The 22,692-nt window shown below is 30.6% G+C and overlaps 1 protein-coding gene and 1 long non-coding RNA gene across 2 annotated transcripts; one reads left to right on the top strand and one right to left on the bottom strand.

The window, feature by feature from the left end:
- Positions 1–1,246: 1,246 nt before the first annotated feature.
- LOC131804061 (uncharacterized) lies at positions 1,247–2,021 on the bottom strand. The gene is made up of 2 exons (XR_009342886.1): positions 1,769–2,021; positions 1,247–1,705 (listed from the first exon to the last, which is right to left on the bottom strand). It is a non-coding gene; the product is annotated as an uncharacterized LOC131804061 (long non-coding RNA).
- A 2,556-nt stretch (positions 2,022–4,577) lies between these two features.
- LOC131802126 (pyridoxal phosphate homeostasis protein) lies at positions 4,578–10,655 on the top strand. Its single transcript, XM_059121523.1, has 6 exons — positions 4,578–4,701; positions 4,834–4,943; positions 5,007–5,219; positions 9,650–9,797; positions 9,872–10,113; positions 10,253–10,655. Exons 2-6 carry the CDS (start codon positions 4,851–4,853, stop codon positions 10,325–10,327), a joined length of 771 nt encoding a protein of 256 aa, XP_058977506.1. The 5' UTR covers positions 4,578–4,701; positions 4,834–4,850; the 3' UTR covers positions 10,328–10,655.
- The last annotated feature ends 12,037 nt before the right edge of the window (positions 10,656–22,692 follow it).

The raw sequence follows: 22,692 nt of genomic DNA, 5'->3' as shown, positions 1-22,692 counted from the left end.
GAATTCTCCAAAAAGTCACTGGAATCGACATTTTCGTATTTCGTCTACAAAAGTTGGCAAACTATTTCACACATTGAATATTTTTGGATGGCCATCCAAAACTGCTTGGCTTTTGCAATGTCCGGTAACCCCCTTTCAAATGTGCGTGATGATCGGGCGATAATTACGACCAGCCGACAATTTTGCAGTTTTTTGGTCCATTTCAACCCCTAAATATATGGCGATCATCTCCAAAAAGAGTAGGCTTCTATTCTGACCCTCATCTTATCCCCATGCAAAATTTCGTAAGGATCGGGCCATAAATGCGATCTGTATATGATATTCTGATGTCATAACTACTTAGTTTTGTTAGCTGTAGAAATATTACCAAATGTTTAATTCAAAATGAAAATATGCCAAAAATATGACAAAATTGAAAAATATGAGAAAATTTTAGAAAATCAATATTTTCATCTTTAGAGAGATATTTTTATGCGATTTTTTAGACGTTTTTTCTTTCCAGCCAAGAGGCCATTCTGAATTAATGTGAACTGTCGAAATCTGTTCAGCCGTTCTCGACATATAAGAGATTTTCCAAGCATATCTTCTTTGATAGACATATGTATCGCACATATTTTGCTATATATCCGATTTGTTGGATGTTAACATCAATGTAAAGGTCAGAAGTAACCTTGTCATGGCTTTGGGATTTCGCCGGGATTTAAAATATTCGCGGTTTAATGAAAATTTTTGAATTTTTTCAACACAAAATATATGGTCTACTTTTCCCGCTAAATATTATCCGATGACCACCCAAATTGGTAGGCTTCTTCCCCGTCCTAAACTCTAGCTACATGCGAAATTCCGCGTCGATTGGTCCATAATTGCGACCTGTATAGCTACTGCAAAAACCGACATTTTTCCAGTATTTGGTCCATTTCAACCCCTAAACATTTGGCGATCATCTCAAAAAGAAATAGGGTTCTATTCTGGCCCAACCCCGACCTCCATTCCAAATTTCGTGAAGATCGGGCCATAATTGCGACCTGTAGAGTGATTACAAATTAACATGGACAGACGGACAGACGGACAGACGGACAGACGGACGGACGGACATACATAGCTAGATCGACTCAGCTCGGCGAGCTAGGATGATCCATATATACTTTCCTATATGGGAAACCAATATTTCGTGGTGTTACATAATTTTTGGCCCAATCAAACTTATAATACCCCCAACACATAGTGTTGTAGGGTATAAAAACTATTTTACTGGATGTTATCTTGGAATTTCTAGTCGCAAATTTTAATATGATTTTTGTAGTGAAGACTCTTTGTCGAAACAATATTATTTTATTTGATTATTTCCATCATCTGCGCTTGTTTCATTATCTAATTGTCCGTTTCCTTTATTCCTCACAGCGTTGGGTAAATTTTCAAAATATGACGATCTAGGTTGTATATCCAAGGACATTTGAGAATTTCGTAATTCAGCATTAATGAACTGCTCAAATTCAATGTCGGATGGTAAAAGTTCTTTCATCTTTGTGTTTGCCTCTTCAACGTCTCTTTCCAATTGAGCGATTAAACTGTTTCGGCTCGGTGGCGGATTACGTAAAATTTGATCCAATTCATAATCGCTTTCATAATTCATTGGTATTGGACGGGAAATTTGTGGAAATATATCACCTGAAGATGGTAATCTTCCATGGAGCACAGCATCCCACTGAAGCAAGGCACATCGTTTTTTTTTTTACTTAAAAGTAGAAAATATAGCGAACAAACTTACGAAATCAAAAATCGCCATTCCAATCGAATATACCATAAATAGTATCAGGGAAAATTTTACAACTTCTTGAAATACCAATAAAATTTGGTTTATTAGAAAGATAGTCAGCGCACAAAAGCTATCATGAAGAAACAAAAGGAATTCTTTTACGATATACATTTTAAATGGTCCATAATTTTGTAAAGGTTGTGTTTTATATTATTTACAACAATTTTTATTGAAAAACTAAATATTTATTATGAATATGAATTTGATAAACATTTCAGTTTTGACAGTTTTTTTGCTGATATTGGCAAATCCATTGAAAAAATGTAAAAGTTGTTGGCGACATCTGGTGGAGAATAGCATGTTAGTATTAGTACAGTATTGGCCACCACCGCCAACACAATAAACGCTGTTGCATAATAGCGTATTGAATTATTTTTTAATCCAAAATAGAGTTAATAAATTTTGAATTATGATTGTCGTTGGAAATTTGAACTATAAGTGTACTGGAAGTATTGAAAAGCACTTCATTTGGTTATATTTGGTATTATGTACAAGAATAAAGTTTGGACTGATATGAGGAGATGGTTTTGGAAATGTGTAGCAAGTGTTAGATATATTCTAAATGGTAGAGTTTGCGTGAACGGATAGGGTTGAAATGTTGATATGGGATCGCTGCTAATAAGATAAGATGGGTTTGGTGCAATACGTACCATGGCAGAAGAATACAGGTAGATGCATCAACGCTTGGGAGCATTGATATGTCTTAAAAATTTAAGACATAATAATTAATGAAAAATTATTGAAATTAGTAAAAATTGTTGAAAAATACATAAGTTGCCTATGCTTGTCCACGTCGTCGTATAGACCCTAATATAAGGGGTACATTCGGTATTTTTAAAATCATAACATTATTTTTAACAGCTTTTTTTTTTTGAAATTCTACCATGATCAGGGGCTGGATTCTTATTCTAGGAAAATATGAAATGAAAAATATTTCCCCTGTAAAATTTTCATGTGACATTTCTTTCCTTTACAAAAGTTTTTTATTTCACATTTTGTCTTATGCTAGACTATGAAAATTTTCACTAGTGTGAAAATGAGTTTATTGGCAAGAGGTATGAAGGGGGTGAAACTATGTACATAACCTTCTGTAATCTGAAATTATTCTTTGTGCTTAATTTCGTAACTCTCAAATCAAGATGGCTTCACGTCATTCCTTTGATTCCTTTTCAACAAACAACAAAGAATATATCAACAATTTTCATATGAAAAAAATTGTGTGTAGACGTCGATGAAAATGGGAAAACATTGTCTGGCATAAGACTTTCATAGAACTAAAATTAAGGCCCAGGCCTATCAATAGCTAAATTTCTTCAAGTGGAATGAAGTGTAACTAAAATATATATATGAACCATGGTAGAAGAATATAGGTAGACGCATCGACACAGCTGCTGAGACAATGAACTGCCATATTTTGGAATTAAAAATTTAGAATGAAAAATCATTTAAATTTGTAAAAATTGTTGAAAAACATGTATTATAATAAATTCCGAATAACGTCGTGTAAGAAAACATATAAAAATCTAATTACATTTGAAAAGACATTTACAATTTTTTGACATATCAATGCTCCCAAGCGTTGATGCATCTACAAGTATTCTTTTACCATGATATGAACTAAAGGTAAGGTCACATTGAGCAAATATTTGACGAAAAATGTCAAATATTTCTTTGCCACAATCTGACCACCCAATATTATTTGACGGTAAATACAAAAACAGCCGATTTTGGGAAAACAAAATTATTTGCCAGAAAACAAAAATTTGACCAGTGTGTCCATAATGTGAACACCTATGATCAATTATTTTCCTCTTTTTTGGTCAAACATTTATTTGACGGTGCAAATGTTTTGTAAGGTCAAACAAGGAAAAATATCAGTTTAAAACATTGGGCAGCATTTTGCTTTAAGAACAGTAGCATTTGTAACATGATGTTTAATGAATAGAAAAGCAAACGAATACAATAGGTGGTTTTGTTTATTTGATATTTTTGAATTAACTGAATTTGAATGTTTAGTAAAAATTTAATATATGGTCTGTTCCAGAACTGCAAGATGTAAAAGTTTTTACTACTATTACCGATTTTCCCTTTATTATATCGAAGAAAATTGACAAACTAGTAGATTCTTGCAGGTTCAGGAATAGGATATAGGTAGATGCATCAACGCTTGAAACATTGATATGTCAAACATTTTGAAATGTTTTGACAAAAATAAGAAGATTTTTCTATGTTTTCTTTTACGTAATGATATGTATTTTTCAACAATTTTTACAAATTTCAATAATATTTCATTCATTATATTTTTGTCAGTTCATTGTCCCAGCAGCTATGTCGATTCGACTACCAGTATTCTTCTACCGTGATACAAACATACAAAAATTCAAAAAAAAAATGTTCTGACAAGAAATTTATTCCACAACAGCTGGTCATTTGCTTCCCTTCTCCAAATAAATTATACCCGGAACTCCATTTTCTTTATGTCTCTCTTTCACTCTCTCTGTCAAATAAATTTTCTCTCGGCCAAATAAATTTATGTTTCCTCACAGTTTGATCAAACAATTTATTGGGAAAATATATTTTACGAATGTGAACATGTGTCAAACATGACAAACTGTTTGAACAAACAAAATCTGTCCAATATTTGACTGTAATGTGAACATCGAATCAACTCTGTATGAATATCACATTTGTTCAGTCAAATATGGGAAAACAAATTTCGATCAAATATTTGCCCAGTGTGACCGTACCTTACGCAAAAGAAACTAAACATGTATCTAATCCCGATATTTCCATTGTATGAATAGTTCATTTGAACCAGTCCATTCCGGAACGACGGACTGCACTCGAAGTAGTAAACATTGTTACATTGTATTTTATTTTGTCTGGTAAATATTCAAAAATTCTATAGATAAGACTACGGACGTCTGTCCGCTAACGGCACACACACGAACATTCATTTATATTTATTTACGTTTTTATAAATATCCATTGCATTGCTCGGTCATGCCCACACGCAGAAGATTTTTGCACATCAATGATAAAACGCATCATGACGGACGTAGACGTTAAAGCTGGCATACAACAGATTTTGAAGTGGGTGGATGCAGCCTATGAACAGAGACCTAAGGTTAGTCGTAAATCAATTGGAATTCACACATTTGTTGTTGTTCACAGTTTCACTTTTTTGTAGGAACTAAAGGGCGATAAGCCCCTTTTGGTCGCTGTTAGCAAAACAAAACCTGTTGAAATGATCATCGATGCATATTCGGTGGGTCAACGTCATTTCGGTGAAAACTATGTTCAAGAATTGGTGGAGAAAAGTCAACATCCAGATATTTTGGCCCAATGTCCTGATATTAAATGGCATTTCATTGGCCATCTTCAGACCAATAAAATCAACAAGGCAAGTGCATTTTAGTAGTTGAAAAAAAAAACACTTTATATTGAGGGTTTGCATGGGTTTGGAACAGCAATCGAGCCATTCACATTTATCTATAATAGATAACCTTTCTGATAATGTTTGGATGAAATCCGAATGGAGACAGAAAATGGAAACCGAACGAGCACAGATGTATGAGCTGCTACAACAACAACAACCTATCTAACAAGTGGTTGGTTTCAATCGGATCCCTAGTAATACAAGGAAATTGATATTTTTTGTACCGAAACTTTTTGAAAAACCCATAAAATATCGAAAATGGGCCAATTATGAGGTATTAAAAACTGCATACTACATTGTAGCCTACACTCAGGCCTTTCCAAAATGGTGCCATATGTATTGACATCTCTTGTAGTATTGCAAATCATGAAATTGAGATTTTCTCCACTAAAATGTATCTAACCTTTATAGCTTTGTAGTTCCGAAGATATTGAATTTAAAGTCGAATTCCGGTTACTTCCAATAGTTATAAGGTTTAGAGAAACTGTGGATCGCGTAGCCGGTGTGAGACATATCCCCGCGGATAAAACTTCAAGATCTGGCTGAAAGCTGGCTACTTACAAAAATTACAATGTTTAGAAAAACTATGGATCCCGTAGCCGGTGTTGGGCATACACCAGAAAAAAAAACTCAAGCCTTGACCGAAGGCCGGCTACCTACGAAAATTATAATGTTTAGAAAAACTATGGATCGTATAGGTATAGCTCCCATATATATGGCTTATCCGATTTGGGGTCTCAAGCCTGGACCGAAGGCCGGCTACCTACGAAAATTATAATGTTAAGAAAAACTATGGATTGTATAGCTATAGCTCTCATATATATGGCTCATCCGATTTGGAATTGTAGTCCCTCATACTCGTAATATGATATTTGACACCGAGCATCAGATACTGCTCGCAAATACATCTGCCAAATTCTATTGAGATCGCTTCAGATTTTTTTTATAGCTTCTATATATATGTATCTTCATCCGATTTTACGGTTATTGCTCACCATATATGTAATATCAACCCAAATTGAATAGATCTTTTCATATTCAACAGAATTTTATCATTTAGTGAAACTCAGGTTGCTTCAATAAATATAATCGAAGTCATGTCGTGTACTTTACGGCAATGATATTTGTATCAAAGTTGGTATGATCTACTTCACATAAATTCTCAATATAAACTTTTTTTATTACGGGAGCTCTACTAAATTCACATAGTGGTGTAGGGTATCATATAGTCGGCCCCGCCCGACTTTTGACCTTTCCCTACTGTTTATAATTGCCCTATAGATATTTTTTGCGCAACACAACGTCATTTTTTGTAGTTTTGGTAATACGAATAGGTTTAAAAAGAATTTTGCGCTGTTATCGCTTGTTGCCAAGAAAGATTTGATGCTTCCACATCTGAATAACTAAATTCTGTGATTATTGTAATAACAACTACCCTAAATGTGATTATTATTTTGAGTGAACGAATTTTATGATTTTATATGAGTTGTAGATAAGACAGAATGATGTATTTAAATTGTATTTTGTTTACCTATAGCAAAGACATAGAAGTGTAAAGGTAGGACAAGACAGAGTCAAGATATGGTAACCCTGGGAAAATACCTCTGTTGTTACGATATCATAACAACATAGTTACCAATGTTAACTAATTTAAACCGCTAAGGAAATGTGCAAATTTTCGGAAAGGTCCATGGAATAGAATTTTAAAACCAATATTTCGGATTTTTCAAATTTTTATTTGTTATCCGTTTCTGTAATTGTAGGTTTTATATTAACATGTCTCTGTCATGAGCTGTTACTCTATGTATTGTAGACACAAACCATTTGCTCAAAATGCATATTGTCTAGTCTTTACCATTTTAGGTCTTTGCCTATAGTTTCCTTGTACTTGTGTCACACCTGAAATGAAATTAAAATTTGATTAATATTTATGTAACAAAAAAATCTACATAAGGTGTTTATATACCCTCCACCATACAATTCATAACAATTATTATCCAACCATATTTTATAACCCAGAAAGTATATATATTTATAATAAGCATAACATTCTATGTTGATTTAGCCATTTTCGTTCAAATGTAAGTCCGTCTCTGCCTTCCGAACGGAATTAAGTAAATAGACAAAGTTTGGGTTCATTGAATTGACAACTGTGACATAAAGGTCCACGATTCTTTTGAGGTTTTCGCACACCTTTTTCTACCCTTTCTGTGGTTTTTAATTGCTTATGCAGGTCCACCTTTTCGTATTGTTACCGTACAACGTTACTCCCGATATTGGCTTCATCAATGATTTTACAGTTCGCAATAAGTACGACTTTCACCGACAGGTAACTGTTGATAGTCCCCTTAGAACTGAACCTCCCAAAACTCGAAATGTTGATGAATTTAGCAACAGTGTTTTATGGAACTGTTGGAAATTTGGGTTTCCAGTTCGTAATGACTACCATCTTTATAGTCCCAGGTTTTCATATGGCCTCGTATACAGGGTGAGAAATTATTAATTGAAAGCAAAAAATGTCGGAAATGGCATCAAATTTTAGAATGAGTTTAGACTTGTTCGAACTGGCCACGAATTATGGCCTTCAAACGGCCTATGAAACTGCCAAACGCTGCCCGAATGTTGCTCTGCGGTATTTTGGCTCATTCTCGGCGAAGCGCTTGCTTTGGTATTTTTTAGTGTCAACCTTTCTTTCCAAAATACTCCAGACTCAACAGTCCAACGAAATCGGTATCCGGAGATTTGGTGGCCATTCTGCGCTGGAAAAGAAGCGAGGAAACTCATTTTGTAACCATTCTTCGGTGGCGCGTGCTGAGTGCGATGGTGTTGAGTCCTTTTGGAATGTCCAAGGTCTGCGGCCAGAATATTTTCGCCATAATATTCGGCATTTATTCTGATGCCGATTTGGGGTATCAAGGTCGATTAATACGAGCGGAGAGCGACCATATGGCGACCCACACCCTCACCATGGCCGGCGTTTGAGTTCTATAATTTTCTTTGCTTAACTGCTGGACAACGAATGTCGGAGATGAGTTCACCTCTTTCGGCCAAGAGAGGCAACTCTTTAGCTCTTTTGATTCATTTTCTTTCTGTTGCGGTGTAATTTCTTGTACTTTTTGGAATTTCAATGGCTGTACCCCCAGCTCATTTTTCAATATTTGCCGAATGGAATATTGCGATATGATCAGCTCACGAGCCATTTTTCGGCCACTATGACGCGGGTTTCAATTAAGTCGCTTCTTTACTTTTCGAACCATTTCTGCTGATGTTGCTGTTTTCTTCCGTCCTTGACGTCAGGCTACGCTACCAGTATCACGGTAACGAGCGATGGTACGAGACACAAAAGATTTATTCACATTTAAATGCTGGAGTGCTCTAACGATAGCAACTTGTGGTTTTCCAGCAAAATATATAGAAATCACATTATCACGCTTGATTACCATCACAAATAACTCTTTTTTTTTGGAAAATTCTCACCAAAATGCTTTTTTACGCTTGTAAACAATATAAAGAGCTGTCACTGGAATAATTTTAATAACTGTCGGACGAGTGGCTAATAAATGACAGCAGTCACAATTTGGTTGCAGTTTCTTCATCTCACCCTGTAATTGCTTCTAGGGTGAATTCGGCCGTATGTGCAGAAATCTATCCTATTTGAGTTAATATTACACACAATAAAATTGAACTCGAAGGAAGAGATAAATAGGAGCTATATCTAAAGTTGTATTGAATCTCACACCAACCTATAAAAAATCAGGTTTTCAAGCAATATTCGCCATAGTGTGGTATAGAGCAAACCATAGTTAGCCGTTTTTGACCCCACAATCTCCATAGGTCTAAATCCATATTTTCCAGAATACTACGCTTCTAGAAAAAGATTACATGCATATGTATAAATATGCTCCATTTTGTTCTGTAATAATGTTTTAGTCATTTATTTTTGGTTTTGACCGGACAAACGAGACCATGCAAAAGTTCATGACTTATTGACACCTTTGGCCTTCTTAAGGGAATTAAAAATAATATTTGAAAAGTAAAATATGTTATGTATCCATATGTATTTGACCATACATGTCCACGATATCACTGTCAATGAAAAGTCAGAAACGTTATTAAGAACTTCCTAAACTATAACCCCATGCAAGTCTATATTTGCTACCCGTAGAATAACTTCACAATCAGGAAAATTTGTGTTTTTGCTCGATTTTATACTAAATATTTGGGGATCATTTCCAAAATGCTACAAAATAGTATTTAACCACAATTTGTGTGTCCAATCCAATTAGGTTTATTCGCCAATTTTATTAAACAATATAGATATTTAGTTTGAGTTGATTATACGAGTTCTTATTATTTCAAAGGTATACCTATTATAAAAAAAATGTATTTTTCAGATTATAAAATTGCCCAACATGCACATGGTTCAAACGGTGGACAGTGAAAAATTGGCCAATAATTTAAACTCAGCATGGCAGAAATTCGAAAAGGAAAACAAACAACCGCTTAATGTGCTCATACAAATCAATACAAGTGGTGAAGAAGGTAGGATTTCATAAGACTTTTATACAAAAAGAACTATCAAATAACTTCTAATTCTTTATATTATCCATAAATAGCCAAGAACGGCGTAGCACCAAGCGATGCACCAAAACTTTACAAATACATCAAAGAAAATCTTAAAGAACTCAATCTAAATGGCATTATGACAATAGGTGCGTTTGGTCATGATTATTCCAAGGGTCCCAATCCCGATTTTATATCCCTGATGCAAGTTCATAAGCAAATTTGTGAAGAAAATCAATTGAATGAAAAAGATGTTCAAGTTTCTATGGGCATGTCGGATGATTTCGAAAAGGCGGTAAGTCATTACAAAAAATCTATTTCTGTTCTTCTTTTTTTTTTGTGTATATTAGAAAATGTAAACAATAAGGTGATGATTTCTAATCAGCTATGCGTTGTTTGGTTATAATTTTTTTCATCTTTTCTTCATCTTCCAGATTGAAATGGGCAGCACAATTGTTCGTGTGGGAAGTTCTATTTTTGGTTATCGGGCTAAAAAGCCGAGTGCCTAAGTCAGCCAAATCGGCAGGGAAATGAAAAATATGTTTCGTATTCCAAGCACACATACCTACACACACTGGTTCTAAATGCTTTAAATATACACACAAACATTCATGCATACACCTAAAGTTGTATGGAATTGGAATATAAAAAAACACAAAAACAAGAACAATATTTAATTGTTCAAAATTTTTATTTGTTAAGTTTATATGCTGTTGTTGTTTTTTTTTTAATTTTGAAATAGACCTAAAACCAATATATGTACATATTCGTATACAGATATAAAAAATCTAATAGCCGTATACATGTATGTGTTATATGCATGTGAATGCCAAAGAATTTTGTTTAGTTTTCATTTAACTTAAATTTAGGACAATACTCGGCAATTCGTTTTCTAAATGACGCAGTATGTGGGAAACGGGAAAAATTCGAGCACACAAATATCTGTACATACTTCATAGTACTACATAGACAACGTTAAGCAACATATTAGCATATGTGTATGTTTGCTTGTAACCAATTGATTGATCTTTAGTTACAAAAACAAAAATAAATTCCTATATAAAATGCATTCTATTATGAAAAACTGAAGGAAAATCGGCAAAAAATGTGTATAGAATTTTATTCAAATTGTTTATGATACATTTAATAAAAAAGGGGATTTTTTTAAATTAATTTGTTTGTATTTCCATCCGTTTAAATTTACAATAGAAAGTTAGTCAAAAATGTCTTTTATTTGGCAAAAGCGTCATACTTAGAAATTTAGGCGAAAATTTCCGTGCAATGGGACTGAGTCACTTAACTGTGGGAAAGTATAGATTTGTTCATTGTTTATATGAAACATGAGGCAAAGGTATAAGTTTTTAAATGTTTAAAAAATCGTAAAAAGTCTGCGATTCAGGACTGCGATTTTATTACAACAAACAATAAAAAGTAGTAGTAATAATCTGTTCTAGTAAAATATTTTTTTATAACAAGTTAAAAAGTATCTGTCGGTTTTGCCGACAGATTTATATCCTTGTTTTTATAAAAAACAACGTTTGTTTATTAGTGGAGAACGATGGTAATGTTTACCACTTTGCAACAACAAAATACTATGGTATCCCGAACAAACAAGCCAACACTGTTCTAAATATGATATAAATATTACGACGTGTCAGGTTTGGACTATATTGGTAACTTCCTTCATATTACATGAATGCTTATTTCGCTTTTTTGATCGTTTTTTTTAATAATCTTGAACCCTATGTGCAGGTAGCAAAAGTAAATGGTCCGATCACTACCATATTTATAACAGATCTTGTGTTGATGAAAATATTGAGATATACCAGGTCTTGAATGGAATTGGATATTAATTTCACGTTTTATGAGCTTCATGGATATTCAAAATTTTCCGCGTTTGTGGGCGAGGCCGATATATCCTATCTGCACAACAAATCTTTTGTTAGTGGAAATAAGGGGATGTGTAAAATATAAGGAGAATCTGATGTTTATTTCGGATTTTGTAAACTTTTTAGTTATTCAAAAGTTTGACCCTTTGTGGGGAAGGTACCAGAAAAAATGTGTTGATAGAAATATTCAGATGTGAATATTTCCCCGCTCTGGGAAAGGTACCAGCAGATATACTTCTGCTGGTACCTTCCCCAGAGCGGTTCCTCATGGAGTGGACCAATTTTTCATAGAAAAATATGTTGTTCTTTGAAATATGTGTTCTTTGAAAGCAAATTAAAGAAATAATTCTTAGCGCCTTGGGCCTGATAGATTGGACTGAGAAATATCAGTCGCCTAATAAATATAAAAATAAAACTCATTTAAGGCAGACATTTTTTCTGTAAAAAATTTTGATTGAAGGGGATATGTATAATTTGATAGGTCCAAATTTGTCTCATGATAACCCAGGTTTGCAGTTAACATTTTTAAATTTTGACAAATTTTCGTATTCAGCTAGCTGAATTCCAAAATTTTTTCGAAAACTCAAAATTTAACTTGCTGAATTGAAATAGAATGTACTGAGTATTAAGGGTTTTGCAATTAACATTTTGAAATTTTGACTACATTTCGTATTCAGCTAGCTGAATTCCAAAATTTTTCGAAAACTCAAAATTTAACTTGCTGAATTGAAATAGAATGTACTAAGTATTAGGGGTTTGCAATTAACATTTTTAAATTTTGATAAATTTTCGTTTTCAGCTAGCTGTGTTCCAAAATTGTTTTGAAAACTCAAAATTTAACTTGCTGAATTGAAATAGAATGTACTGAGTAATAGGGGTTTGCAATTAACATTTTTAAATTTTGACAAATTTTCGTTTTCAGCTAGCTGAGTTCCAAAATTGTTTTGAAAACTCAAAATTTAACTTGCTGAATTGAAATAGAATGTACTGAGTATTAGGGGTTTGCAATTAACATTTTAAAATTTATACAAATTGTTGTATTCAGCAATCTGAATTCCAAAATTTTGCAATTAAAATTAAAAAAAAAATGTAATAGCAAAATATTTTCGAAAACTTGCCGAATAGGAGAAAATTGTGCTTAGTATTAGGGGCCAACAGAAATGCAAAATTTCCACGATAACTGTAACACGATAACAAAATGTATAATTTTGCAATAATACAATATTGACTCTCTATCTTGGATTCAGTTTTGTGGTGAAACTCCAGTATGGGGTTTTCCCAATATAGTAGTTTTGCAAAAAAATGTAAAATAAACAAAACCAATTGTTGCATGTTTAAGGTTCATTTGACACTATAAGACTCCGGTACAGAGTTGCATTTTTCCTAGTTTCTTTGAATTTGAGCAACCTTTCTTATTGAAGCATGGATGGTCCTTTTTCTTTCTAAAAAATAAATAGTTTTCTTTGAAAATTATATTACCACGTACCATTATGTTACCACGATGTAGGATATTTTCGTCTTCATTTTTCTATGAAAATTTGGTCCATATATATATATATATATATATATATATATATATATATATATATATATATATATATATATATATATATATATATATATATATATATATATATATATATATATATATATATATATATATATATATATATATATGGACCAAATTTTCATAGAAAAATGAAGACGAAAATTTGTCAAAAATTTAAAAATGTTAATTGCAAACCACTTGTACTCAGTACATTCTATTTCAATTCAGCAAGTTAAATTTTGAGTTTTCGAAAAAATTTTGGAATTCAGCTAGCTGAATACGAAAAATTGTCAAAATTTAAAAATGTTAATTGCAAACCCCTTATACTCAGTACATTCTATTTCAATTCAGCAAGTTAAATTTTGAGTTTTCGAAAAAATTTTGGAATTCAGCTAGCTGAAGACGAAAATTTGTCAAAATTTAAAAATGTTAATTGCAAACCACTTACACTCAGTACATTCTATTTCAATTCAGCAAGGTAAATTTTGAGTTTTCGAAAAAAATTTTGGAATTCAGCTAGCTGAATACGAAAATTTGTCAAAATTTAAAAATGTTAATTGCAAACCCCTATTACCCAGTACATTCTATTTCAATTCAGCAAGATAAATTTTGAGTTTTCGAAAAAATTTTGGAGTTCAGCTAGCTTAATACGAAAAATTGTCAACATTTAAAAATGTTAATTACAAACCCCTATTACTCAACACGTTCTATTTCAATTCAGCAAGTTAAATTTTGAGTTTTCGAAAAAATTTTGGAATTCAGCTAGCTGAATACGAAAATTTGTCAAAATTTAAAAATGTTAATTACAAACCCCTTATACCCAGTACATTCTATTTCAATTCAGCAAGTTAAATTTTGAGTTTTCAAAATAATTTTGGAGTTCAGCTGGCTGAATACGAAAATTTGTCAAAATTTAAAAATGTTAATTGCAAAACCCTATTACTCAGTACATTCTATTTCAATTCAGCCAGTTAAATTTTGAGTTTTCGAAAAAATTTTGGAATTTAGCTAGCTTAATACGAAAATTTGTCAAAATTTAAAAATGTTAATTACAAACCCCTCATACTCAGTACATTCATTTTCAATTCAGCAAGTTAAAATTTGAGTTTTCGAAAAAAGTTTGGAATTCAGCTAGCTGAATACGAAAATTTGTAAAAATTTAGAAATGTTAATTGCAAAACCCTATTACTCAGTACATTCTATTTCAATTCAGCAAGTTAAATTTTGAGTTTTCGAAAAAATTTTGGAGTTCAGCTGGCTGAATACGAAAATTTGTCAAAATTTAAAAATGTTAATTGCAAACCCCTCATACTCAGTACATTGTATTTCAATTCAGCAAGTTTAATTTTAAGTTTTCGAAAAAATTTTGGAATTCAGATAGTTGAATACGGAAATTTATAAAAATTTAAATATGTTAATTGCAAGCCCCTCATACTCAGTACATTCTATTTCAATTCAGCAAGTTAAATTTTGGGTTTTCGAAAAAAATTTGGAATTCAGCTAGCTGAATACGAAAATTTGTCAAAATTAAAATATATTAATTGCAAACCCTCATATTCAGTACATTCTATTTCAATTCAGCAAGTTAAATTTTGAGCTTTCGAAAAAAATTTTGGAATTTAGCTAGTTTAATACGAAAATTTGTCAAAATTTAAAAATGTTAATTGCAAACCCCTATTACTCAGTACATTCTATTTCAATTCAGCAAGTTAAATTTTGAGCTTTCGAAAAAAATTTTGGAATTTAGCTAGTTTAATACGAAAATTTGTCAAAATTTAAAAATGTTAATTGCAAACCCCTCATACTCAGTACATTCTATTTCAATTCAGCAAGTTTAATTTTAAGTTTTCGAAAAAATTTTGGAATTCAGATAGTTGAATACGGAAATTTATAAAAATTTAAATATGTTAATTGCAAGCCCCTCATACTCAGTACATTCTATTTCAATTCAGCAAGTTAAATTTTGGGTTTTCGAAAAAAATTTGGAATTCAGCTAGCTGAATACGAAAATTTGTAAAAATTTAGAAATGTTAATTGCAAAACCCTATTACTCAGTACATTCTATTTCAATTCAGCAAGTTAAATTTTGAGCTTTCGAAAAAAATTTGGAATTCAGCTTGCTTAATACGAAAATTTGTCAAAATTAAAATATATTAATTGCAAGCCCCTCATATTCAGTACATTCTATTTCAATTCAGCAAGTTAAATTTTGAGCTTTCGAAAAAAATTTTGGAATTTAGCTAGTTTAATACGAAAATTTGTCAAAATTTAAAAATGTTAATTACAAACCCCTTATACCCAGTACATTCTATTTCAATTCAGCAAGTTAAATTTTGAGTTTTCAAAATAATTTTGGAGTTCAGCTGGCTGAATACGAAAATTTGTCAAAATTTAAAAATGTTAATTGCAAAACCCTATTACTCAGTACATTCTATTTCAATTCAGCAAGTTAAATTTTGAGTTTTCGAAAAAAGTTTGGAATTCAGCTAGCTGAATACGAAAATTTGACAAAATTTAAAAATGTTAATTGCAAAACCCTATTACTCAGTACATTCTATTTCAATTCAGCCAGTTAAATTTTGAGTTTTCGAAAAAATTTTGGAATTTAGCTAGCTTAATACGAAAATTTGTCAAAATTTAAAAATGTTAATTACAAAACCCCTCATACTCAGTACATTCATTTTCAATTCAGCAAGTTAAAATTTGAGTTTTCGAAAAAAGTTTGGAATTCAGCTAGCTGAATACGAAAATTTGTAAAAATTTAGAAATGTTAATTGCAAAACCCTATTACTCAGTACATTCTATTTCAATTCAGCAAGTTAAATTTTGAGTTTTCGAAAAAATTTTGGAGTTCAGCTGGCTGAATACGAAAATTTGTCAAAATTTAAAAATGTTAATTGCAAACCCCTCATACTCAGTACATTCTATTTCAATTCAGCAAGTTTAATTTTAAGTTTTCGAAAAAATTTTGGAATTCAGATAGTTGAATACGGAAATTTATAAAAATTTAAATATGTTAATTGCAAGCCCCTCATACTCAGTACATTCTATTTCAATTCAGCAAGTTAAATTTTGGGTTTTCGAAAAAAATTTGGAATTCAGCTAGCTGAATACGAAAATTTGTAAAAATTTAGAAATGTTAATTGCAAAACCCTATTACTCAGTACATTCTATTTCAATTCAGCAAGTTAAATTTTGAGCTTTCGAAAAAATTTGGAATTCAGCTTGCTTAATACGAAAATTTGTCAAAATTAAAATATATTAATTGCAAGCCCCTCATATTCAGTACATTCTATTTCAATTCAGCAAGTTAAATTTTGAGCTTTCGAAAAAAATTTTGGAATTTAGCTAGTTTAATACGAAAATTTGTCAAAATTTAAAAATGTTAATTGCAAACCCCTATTACTCAGTACATTCTATTTCAATTCAGCAAGTTAAATTTTGAGTTTTCGAAAAAATTTTTGAATTCAGCTAGCTGAATACGGAAATTTGTCAAAATTTAAAAATGTTGATTGCAAACCCCTCATATTCAGTACATTCTATTTCAATTCAGCAAGTTAAATTTAAAGTTTTCGAGAAAATTTTGGAATTCAGCTAGCTGAATACGAAAATTTGTCAAAATTTAAAAATGTTAACTACAAACCCCTATTACTCAGCACATTCTATTTCAATTCAGCAAGTTAAATTTAAAGTTTTCGAGAAAATTTTGGAAGTTAGATAGTTTAATACGAAAATTTGTCAAAATTTAAAAATGTTAATTGCAAACCCATCATACTCAGTACATTCTATTTCAATTCAGCAAGTTAAATTTTGAGTTTTCGAAAAAATTTTGGAATTCAGCTGGCTGAATACGAAAATTTGTCAAAATTTAAAAATGTTGATTGCAAACCCCTCATATTCAGTACATTCATTTTCAATTCAGCAAGTTAAATTTTGAGTTTTCGAAAAAATTTTGGAATTTAGCTAGCTTAATACGAAAATTTGTCAAAATTTAAAAATGTTAATTGCAAACCCCTCATACTCAGTACATTCTATTTCAATTCAACAAGTTAAATTTTGAGTTTTCGAAAAAATTTTGGAATTCAGCTAGCGGAATACGAAAATTTGTCAAAATTTAAAAATGTTAACTGCAACCCCCTATTACTCAGCACATTCTATTTCAATTCAGTAAGTTAAATTTTGAGTTTTCGAAAAAAGTTTGGAATTCAGCTAGCTGAAAACGAAAATTTTTCAAAATTTAAAAATGTTAATTGCAAACCCCTCATATTCAGTACATTCTATTTCAATTCAGCAAGCTAAATTTAAAGTTTTCGAGAAAATTTTGGAATTCAGCTAGTTGAATACGAAAATTTGTCAAAATTTAAAAATGTTAATTGCAAACCCCTCATACTCAGTACATTCTATTTCAATTCAGCAAGTTAAATTTTGAGTTTTCGAAAAAAGTTTGGAATTCAGCTAGCTGAATACGAAAATTTGTCAAAATTAAAATATATTAATTGCAAGCCCCTCATATTCAGTACATTCCATTTCAATTCAGCAAGTTAAATTTTGAGTTTTCGAAAAAAATTTGGAATTTAGCTAGCTTAATACGAAAATTTGTCAAAATTTAAAAATGTTAATTCCAAAACCCTATTACTCAGTACATTGTATTTCAATTCAGCAAGTTAAATGTTGAGTTTTCGAAAACATTTTGGAATTCAGCTAGCTGAAAACGAAAATTTGTCAAAATTTAAAAATGTTGATTGCAAACCCCTCATATTCAATACATTCTATTTCAATTCAGCAAGTTAAATTTTGAGTTTTCGAGAAAATTTTGGAATTCAGCTAGTTGAATACGAAAATTTGTCAAAATTTAAAAATGTTAATTGCAAACCCCTCATACTCAGTACATTCTATTTCAATTCAGCAAGTTAAATTTTGAGTTTTCGAAAAAATTTTGGAATTCAGCTGGCTGAATACGAAAATTTGTCAAAATTTAAAAATGTTGATTGCAAACCCCTCATATTCAGTACATTCATTTTCAATTCAGCAAGTTAAATTTTGAGTTTTCGAAAAAATTTTGGAATTTAGCTAGCTTAATACGAAAATTTGTCAAAATTTAAAAATGTTAATTGCAAACCCCTCATACTCAGTACATTCTATTTCAATTCAGCAAGTTAAATTTTGAGTTTTCGAAAAAATTTTGGATTCAGCTAGCGGAATACGAAAATTTGTCAAAATTTAAAAATGTTAACTGCAACCCCCTATTACTCAGCACATTCTATTTCAATTCAGTAAGTTAAATTTTGAGTTTTCGAAAAAAGTTTGGAATTCAGCTAGCTGAAAACGAAAATTTTTCAAAATTTAAAAATGTTAATTGCAAACCCCTCATATTCAGTACATTCTATTTCAATTCAGCAAGTTAAATTTTGAGTTTTCGAGAAAATTTTGGAATTCAGCTAGTTGAATACGAAAATTTGTCAAAATTTAAAAATGTTAATTGCAAACCCCTCATACTCAGTACATTCTATTTCAATTCAGCAAGTTAAATTTTGAGTTTTCGAAAAAATTTTGGAATTCAGCTGGCTGAATACGAAAATTTGTCAAAATTTAAAAATGTTGATTGCAAACCCCTCATATTCAGTACATTCATTTTCAATTCAGCAAGTTAAATTTTGAGTTTTCGAAAAAATTTTGGAATTTAGCTAGCTTAATACGAAAATTTGTCAAAATTTAAAAATGTTAATTGCAAACCCCTCATACTCAGTACATTCTATTTCAATTCAGCAAGTTAAATTTTGAGTTTTCGAAAAAATTTTGGAATTCAGCTAGCGGAATACGAAAATTTGTCAAAATTTAAAAATGTTAACTGCAACCCCCTATTACTCAGCACATTCTATTTCAATTCAGTAAGTTAAATTTTGAGTTTTCGAAAAAAGTTTGGAATTCAGCTAGCTGAAAACGAAAATTTTTCAAAATTTAAAAATGTTAATTGCAAACCCCTCATATTCAGTACATTCTATTTCAATTCAGCAAGCTAAATTTAAAGTTTTCGAGAAAATTTTGGAATTCAGCTAGTTGAATACGAAAATTTGTCAAAATTTAAAAATGTTAATTGCAAACCCCTCATACTCAGTACATTCTATTTCAATTCAGCAAGTTAAATTTTGAGTTTTCGAAAAAAGTTTGGAATTCAGCTAGCTGAATACGAAAATTTGTCAAAATTAAAATATATTAATTGCAAGCCCCTCATATTCAGTACATTCCATTTCAATTCAGCAAGTTAAATTTTGAGTTTTCGAAAAAAATTTGGAATTTAGCTAGCTTAATACGAAAATTTGTCAAAATTTAAAAATGTTAATTGCAAAACCCTATTACTCAGTACATTGTATTTCAATTCAGCAAGTTAAATGTTGAGTTTTCGAAAACATTTTGGAATTCAGCTAGCTGAAAACGAAAATTTGTCAAAATTTAAAAATGTTGATTGCAAACCCCTCATATTCAATACATTCTATTTCAATTCAGCAAGTTAAATTTTGAGTTTTCGAGAAAATTTTGGAATTCAGCTAGTTGAATACGAAAATTTGTCAAAATTTAAAAATGTTAATTGCAAACCCCTCATACTCAGTACATTCTATTTCAATTCAGCAAGTTAAATTTTGAGTTTTCGAAAAAATTTTGGAATTCAGCTGGCTGAATACGAAAATTTGTCAAAATTTAAAAATGTTGATTGCAAACCCCTCATATTCAGTACATTCATTTTCAATTCAGCAAGTTAAATTTTGAGTTTTCGAAAAAATTTTGGAATTTAGCTAGCTTAATACGAAAATTTGTCAAAATTTAAAAATGTTAATTGCTAACCCCTCATACTCAGTACATTGTATTTCAATTCAGCAAGTTAAATTTTGAGTTTTCGAAAAAAATTTGGAATTCAGCTAGCGGAATACGAAAATTTGTCAAAATTTAAAAATGTTAACTGCAACCCCCTATTACTCAGCACATTCTATTTCAATTCAGTAAGTTAAATTTTGAGTTTTCGAAAAAAGTTTGGAATTCAGCTAGCTGAAAACGAAAATTTTTCAAAATTTAAAAATGTTAATTGCAAACCCCTCATATTCAGTACATTCTATTTCAATTCAGCAAGTTAAATTTAAAGTTTTCGAAAAAATTTTGGAATTCAGCTAGCTGAATACGAAAATTTGTCAAAATTAAAATATATTAATTGCAAGCCCCTCATATTCAGTACATTCCATTTCAATTCAGCAAGTTAAATTTTGAGTTTTCGAAAAAATTTTGGAATTTAGCTAGCTTAATACGAAAATTTGTCAAAATTTAAAAATGTTAATTGCAAAAACCCTATTACTCAGTACATTCTATTTCAATTCAGCAAGTTAAATGTTGAGTTTTCGAAAACATTTTGGAATTCAGCTAGCTCAATACGAAAATTTGTCAAAATTAAAATATATTAATTGCAAGCCCCTCATATTCAGTACATTCTATTTCAATTCAGCAAGTTAAATTTTGAGTTTTCGAAAAAATTTTGGAATTCAGCTGGCTGAAACGAAAATTTGTCAAAATTTAAAAATATTGATTGCAAACCCCTCATATTCAGTACATACATTTTCAATTCAGCAAGTTAAATTTTGAGTTTTCGAAAAAATTTTGGAATTTGGCTAGCTTAATACGAAAATTTGTCAAAATTTAAAAATGTTAATTGCAAACCCCTCATACTCAGTACATTCTATTTCAATTCAACAAGTTAAATTTTGAGTTTTCGAAAAAATTTTGGAATTCAGCTAGCGGAATACGAAAATTTGTCAAAATTTAAAAATGTTAATTGCAAAACCCTATTACTCAGTACATTCTATTTCAATTCAGCAAGTTAAATTTTGAGTTTTCGAAAAAATTTTGGAATTCAGCTAGCTGAATACGAAAATTTGTAAAAATTTAGAAATGTTAATTGCAAAACCCTATTACTCAGTACATTCTATTTCAATTCAGCAAGTTAAATTTTGAGCTTTCGAAAAAAATTTGGAATTCAGCTTGCTTAATACGAAAATTTGTCAAAATTAAAATATATTAATTGCAAGCCCCTCATATTCAGTACATTCTATTTCAATTCAGCAAGTTAAATTTTGAGCTTTCGAAAAAAATTTTGGAATTTAGCTAGTTTAATACGAAAATTTGTCAAAATTTAAAAATGTTAATTGCAAACCCCTATTACTCAGTACATTCTATTTCAATTCAGCAAGTTAAATTTTGAGTTTTCGAAAAAATTTTTGAATTCAGCTAGCTGAATACGGAAATTTGTCAAAATTTAAAAATGTTGATTGCAAACCCCTCATATTCAGTACATTCTATTTCAATTCAGCAAGTTAAATTTAAAGTTTTCGAGAAAATTTTGGAATTCAGCTAGCTGAATACGAAAATTTGTCAAAATTTAAAAATGTTAACTACAAACCCCTATTACTCAGCACATTCTATTTCAATTCAGCAAGTTAAATTTAAAGTTTTCGAGAAAATTTTGGAAGTTAGATAGTTTAATACGAAAATTTGTCAAAATTTAAAAATGTTAATTGCAAACCCATCATACTCAGTACATTCTATTTCAATTCAGCAAGTTAAATTTTGAGTTTTCGAAAAAATTTTGGAATTCAGCTGGCTGAATACGAAAATTTGTCAAAATTTAAAAATGTTGATTGCAAACCCCTCATATTCAGTACATTCATTTTCAATTCAGCAAGTTAAATTTTGAGTTTTCGAAAAAATTTTGGAATTTAGCTAGCTTAATACGAAAATTTGTCAAAATTTAAAAATGTTAATTGCAAACCCCTCATACTCAGTACATTCTATTTCAATTCAACAAGTTAAATTTTGAGTTTTCGAAAAAATTTTGGAATTCAGCTAGCGGAATACGAAAATTTGTCAAAATTTAAAAATGTTAACTGCAACCCCCTATTACTCAGCACATTCTATTTCAATTCAGTAAGTTAAATTTTGAGTTTTCGAAAAAAGTTTGGAATTCAGCTAGCTGAAAACGAAAATTTTTCAAAATTTAAAAATGTTAATTGCAAACCCCTCATATTCAGTACATTCTATTTCAATTCAGCAAGCTAAATTTAAAGTTTTCGAGAAAATTTTGGAATTCAGCTAGTTGAATACGAAAATTTGTCAAAATTTAAAAATGTTAATTGCAAACCCCTCATACTCAGTACATTCTATTTCAATTCAGCAAGTTAAATTTTGAGTTTTCGAAAAAAGTTTGGAATTCAGCTAGCTGAATACGAAAATTTGTCAAAATTAAAATATATTAATTGCAAGCCCCTCATATTCAGTACATTCCATTTCAATTCAGCAAGTTAAATTTTGAGTTTTCGAAAAAAATTTGGAATTTAGCTAGCTTAATACGAAAATTTGTCAAAATTTAAAAATGTTAATTCCAAAACCCTATTACTCA

Source organism: Musca domestica, unplaced genomic scaffold (assembly GCF_030504385.1).
Source record: "Musca domestica strain aabys unplaced genomic scaffold, Musca_domestica.polishedcontigs.V.1.1 1, whole genome shotgun sequence".
NCBI lineage: Eukaryota > Metazoa > Arthropoda > Insecta > Diptera > Muscidae > Musca > Musca domestica.
Note: the sequence above shows the minus strand (reverse complement) of the source record. Positions and strands in the feature narration are given on the sequence as shown.

Bases quoted from the DNA above. Each gene is read 5' to 3' on its own strand.
- LOC131802126 (XM_059121523.1), top strand. From the start codon at position 4,851: ATGATAAAACGCATCATGACGGACGTAGACGTTAAAGCTGGCATACAA. The intron at 5,220-9,649 runs GCAAGTGCATTT...TGTATTTTTCAG, and splicing joins AGACCAATAAAATCAACAAG to ATTATAAAATTGCCCAACAT. The intron at 10,114-10,252 runs GTAAGTCATTAC...TTCATCTTCCAG, and splicing joins CGGATGATTTCGAAAAGGCG to ATTGAAATGGGCAGCACAAT.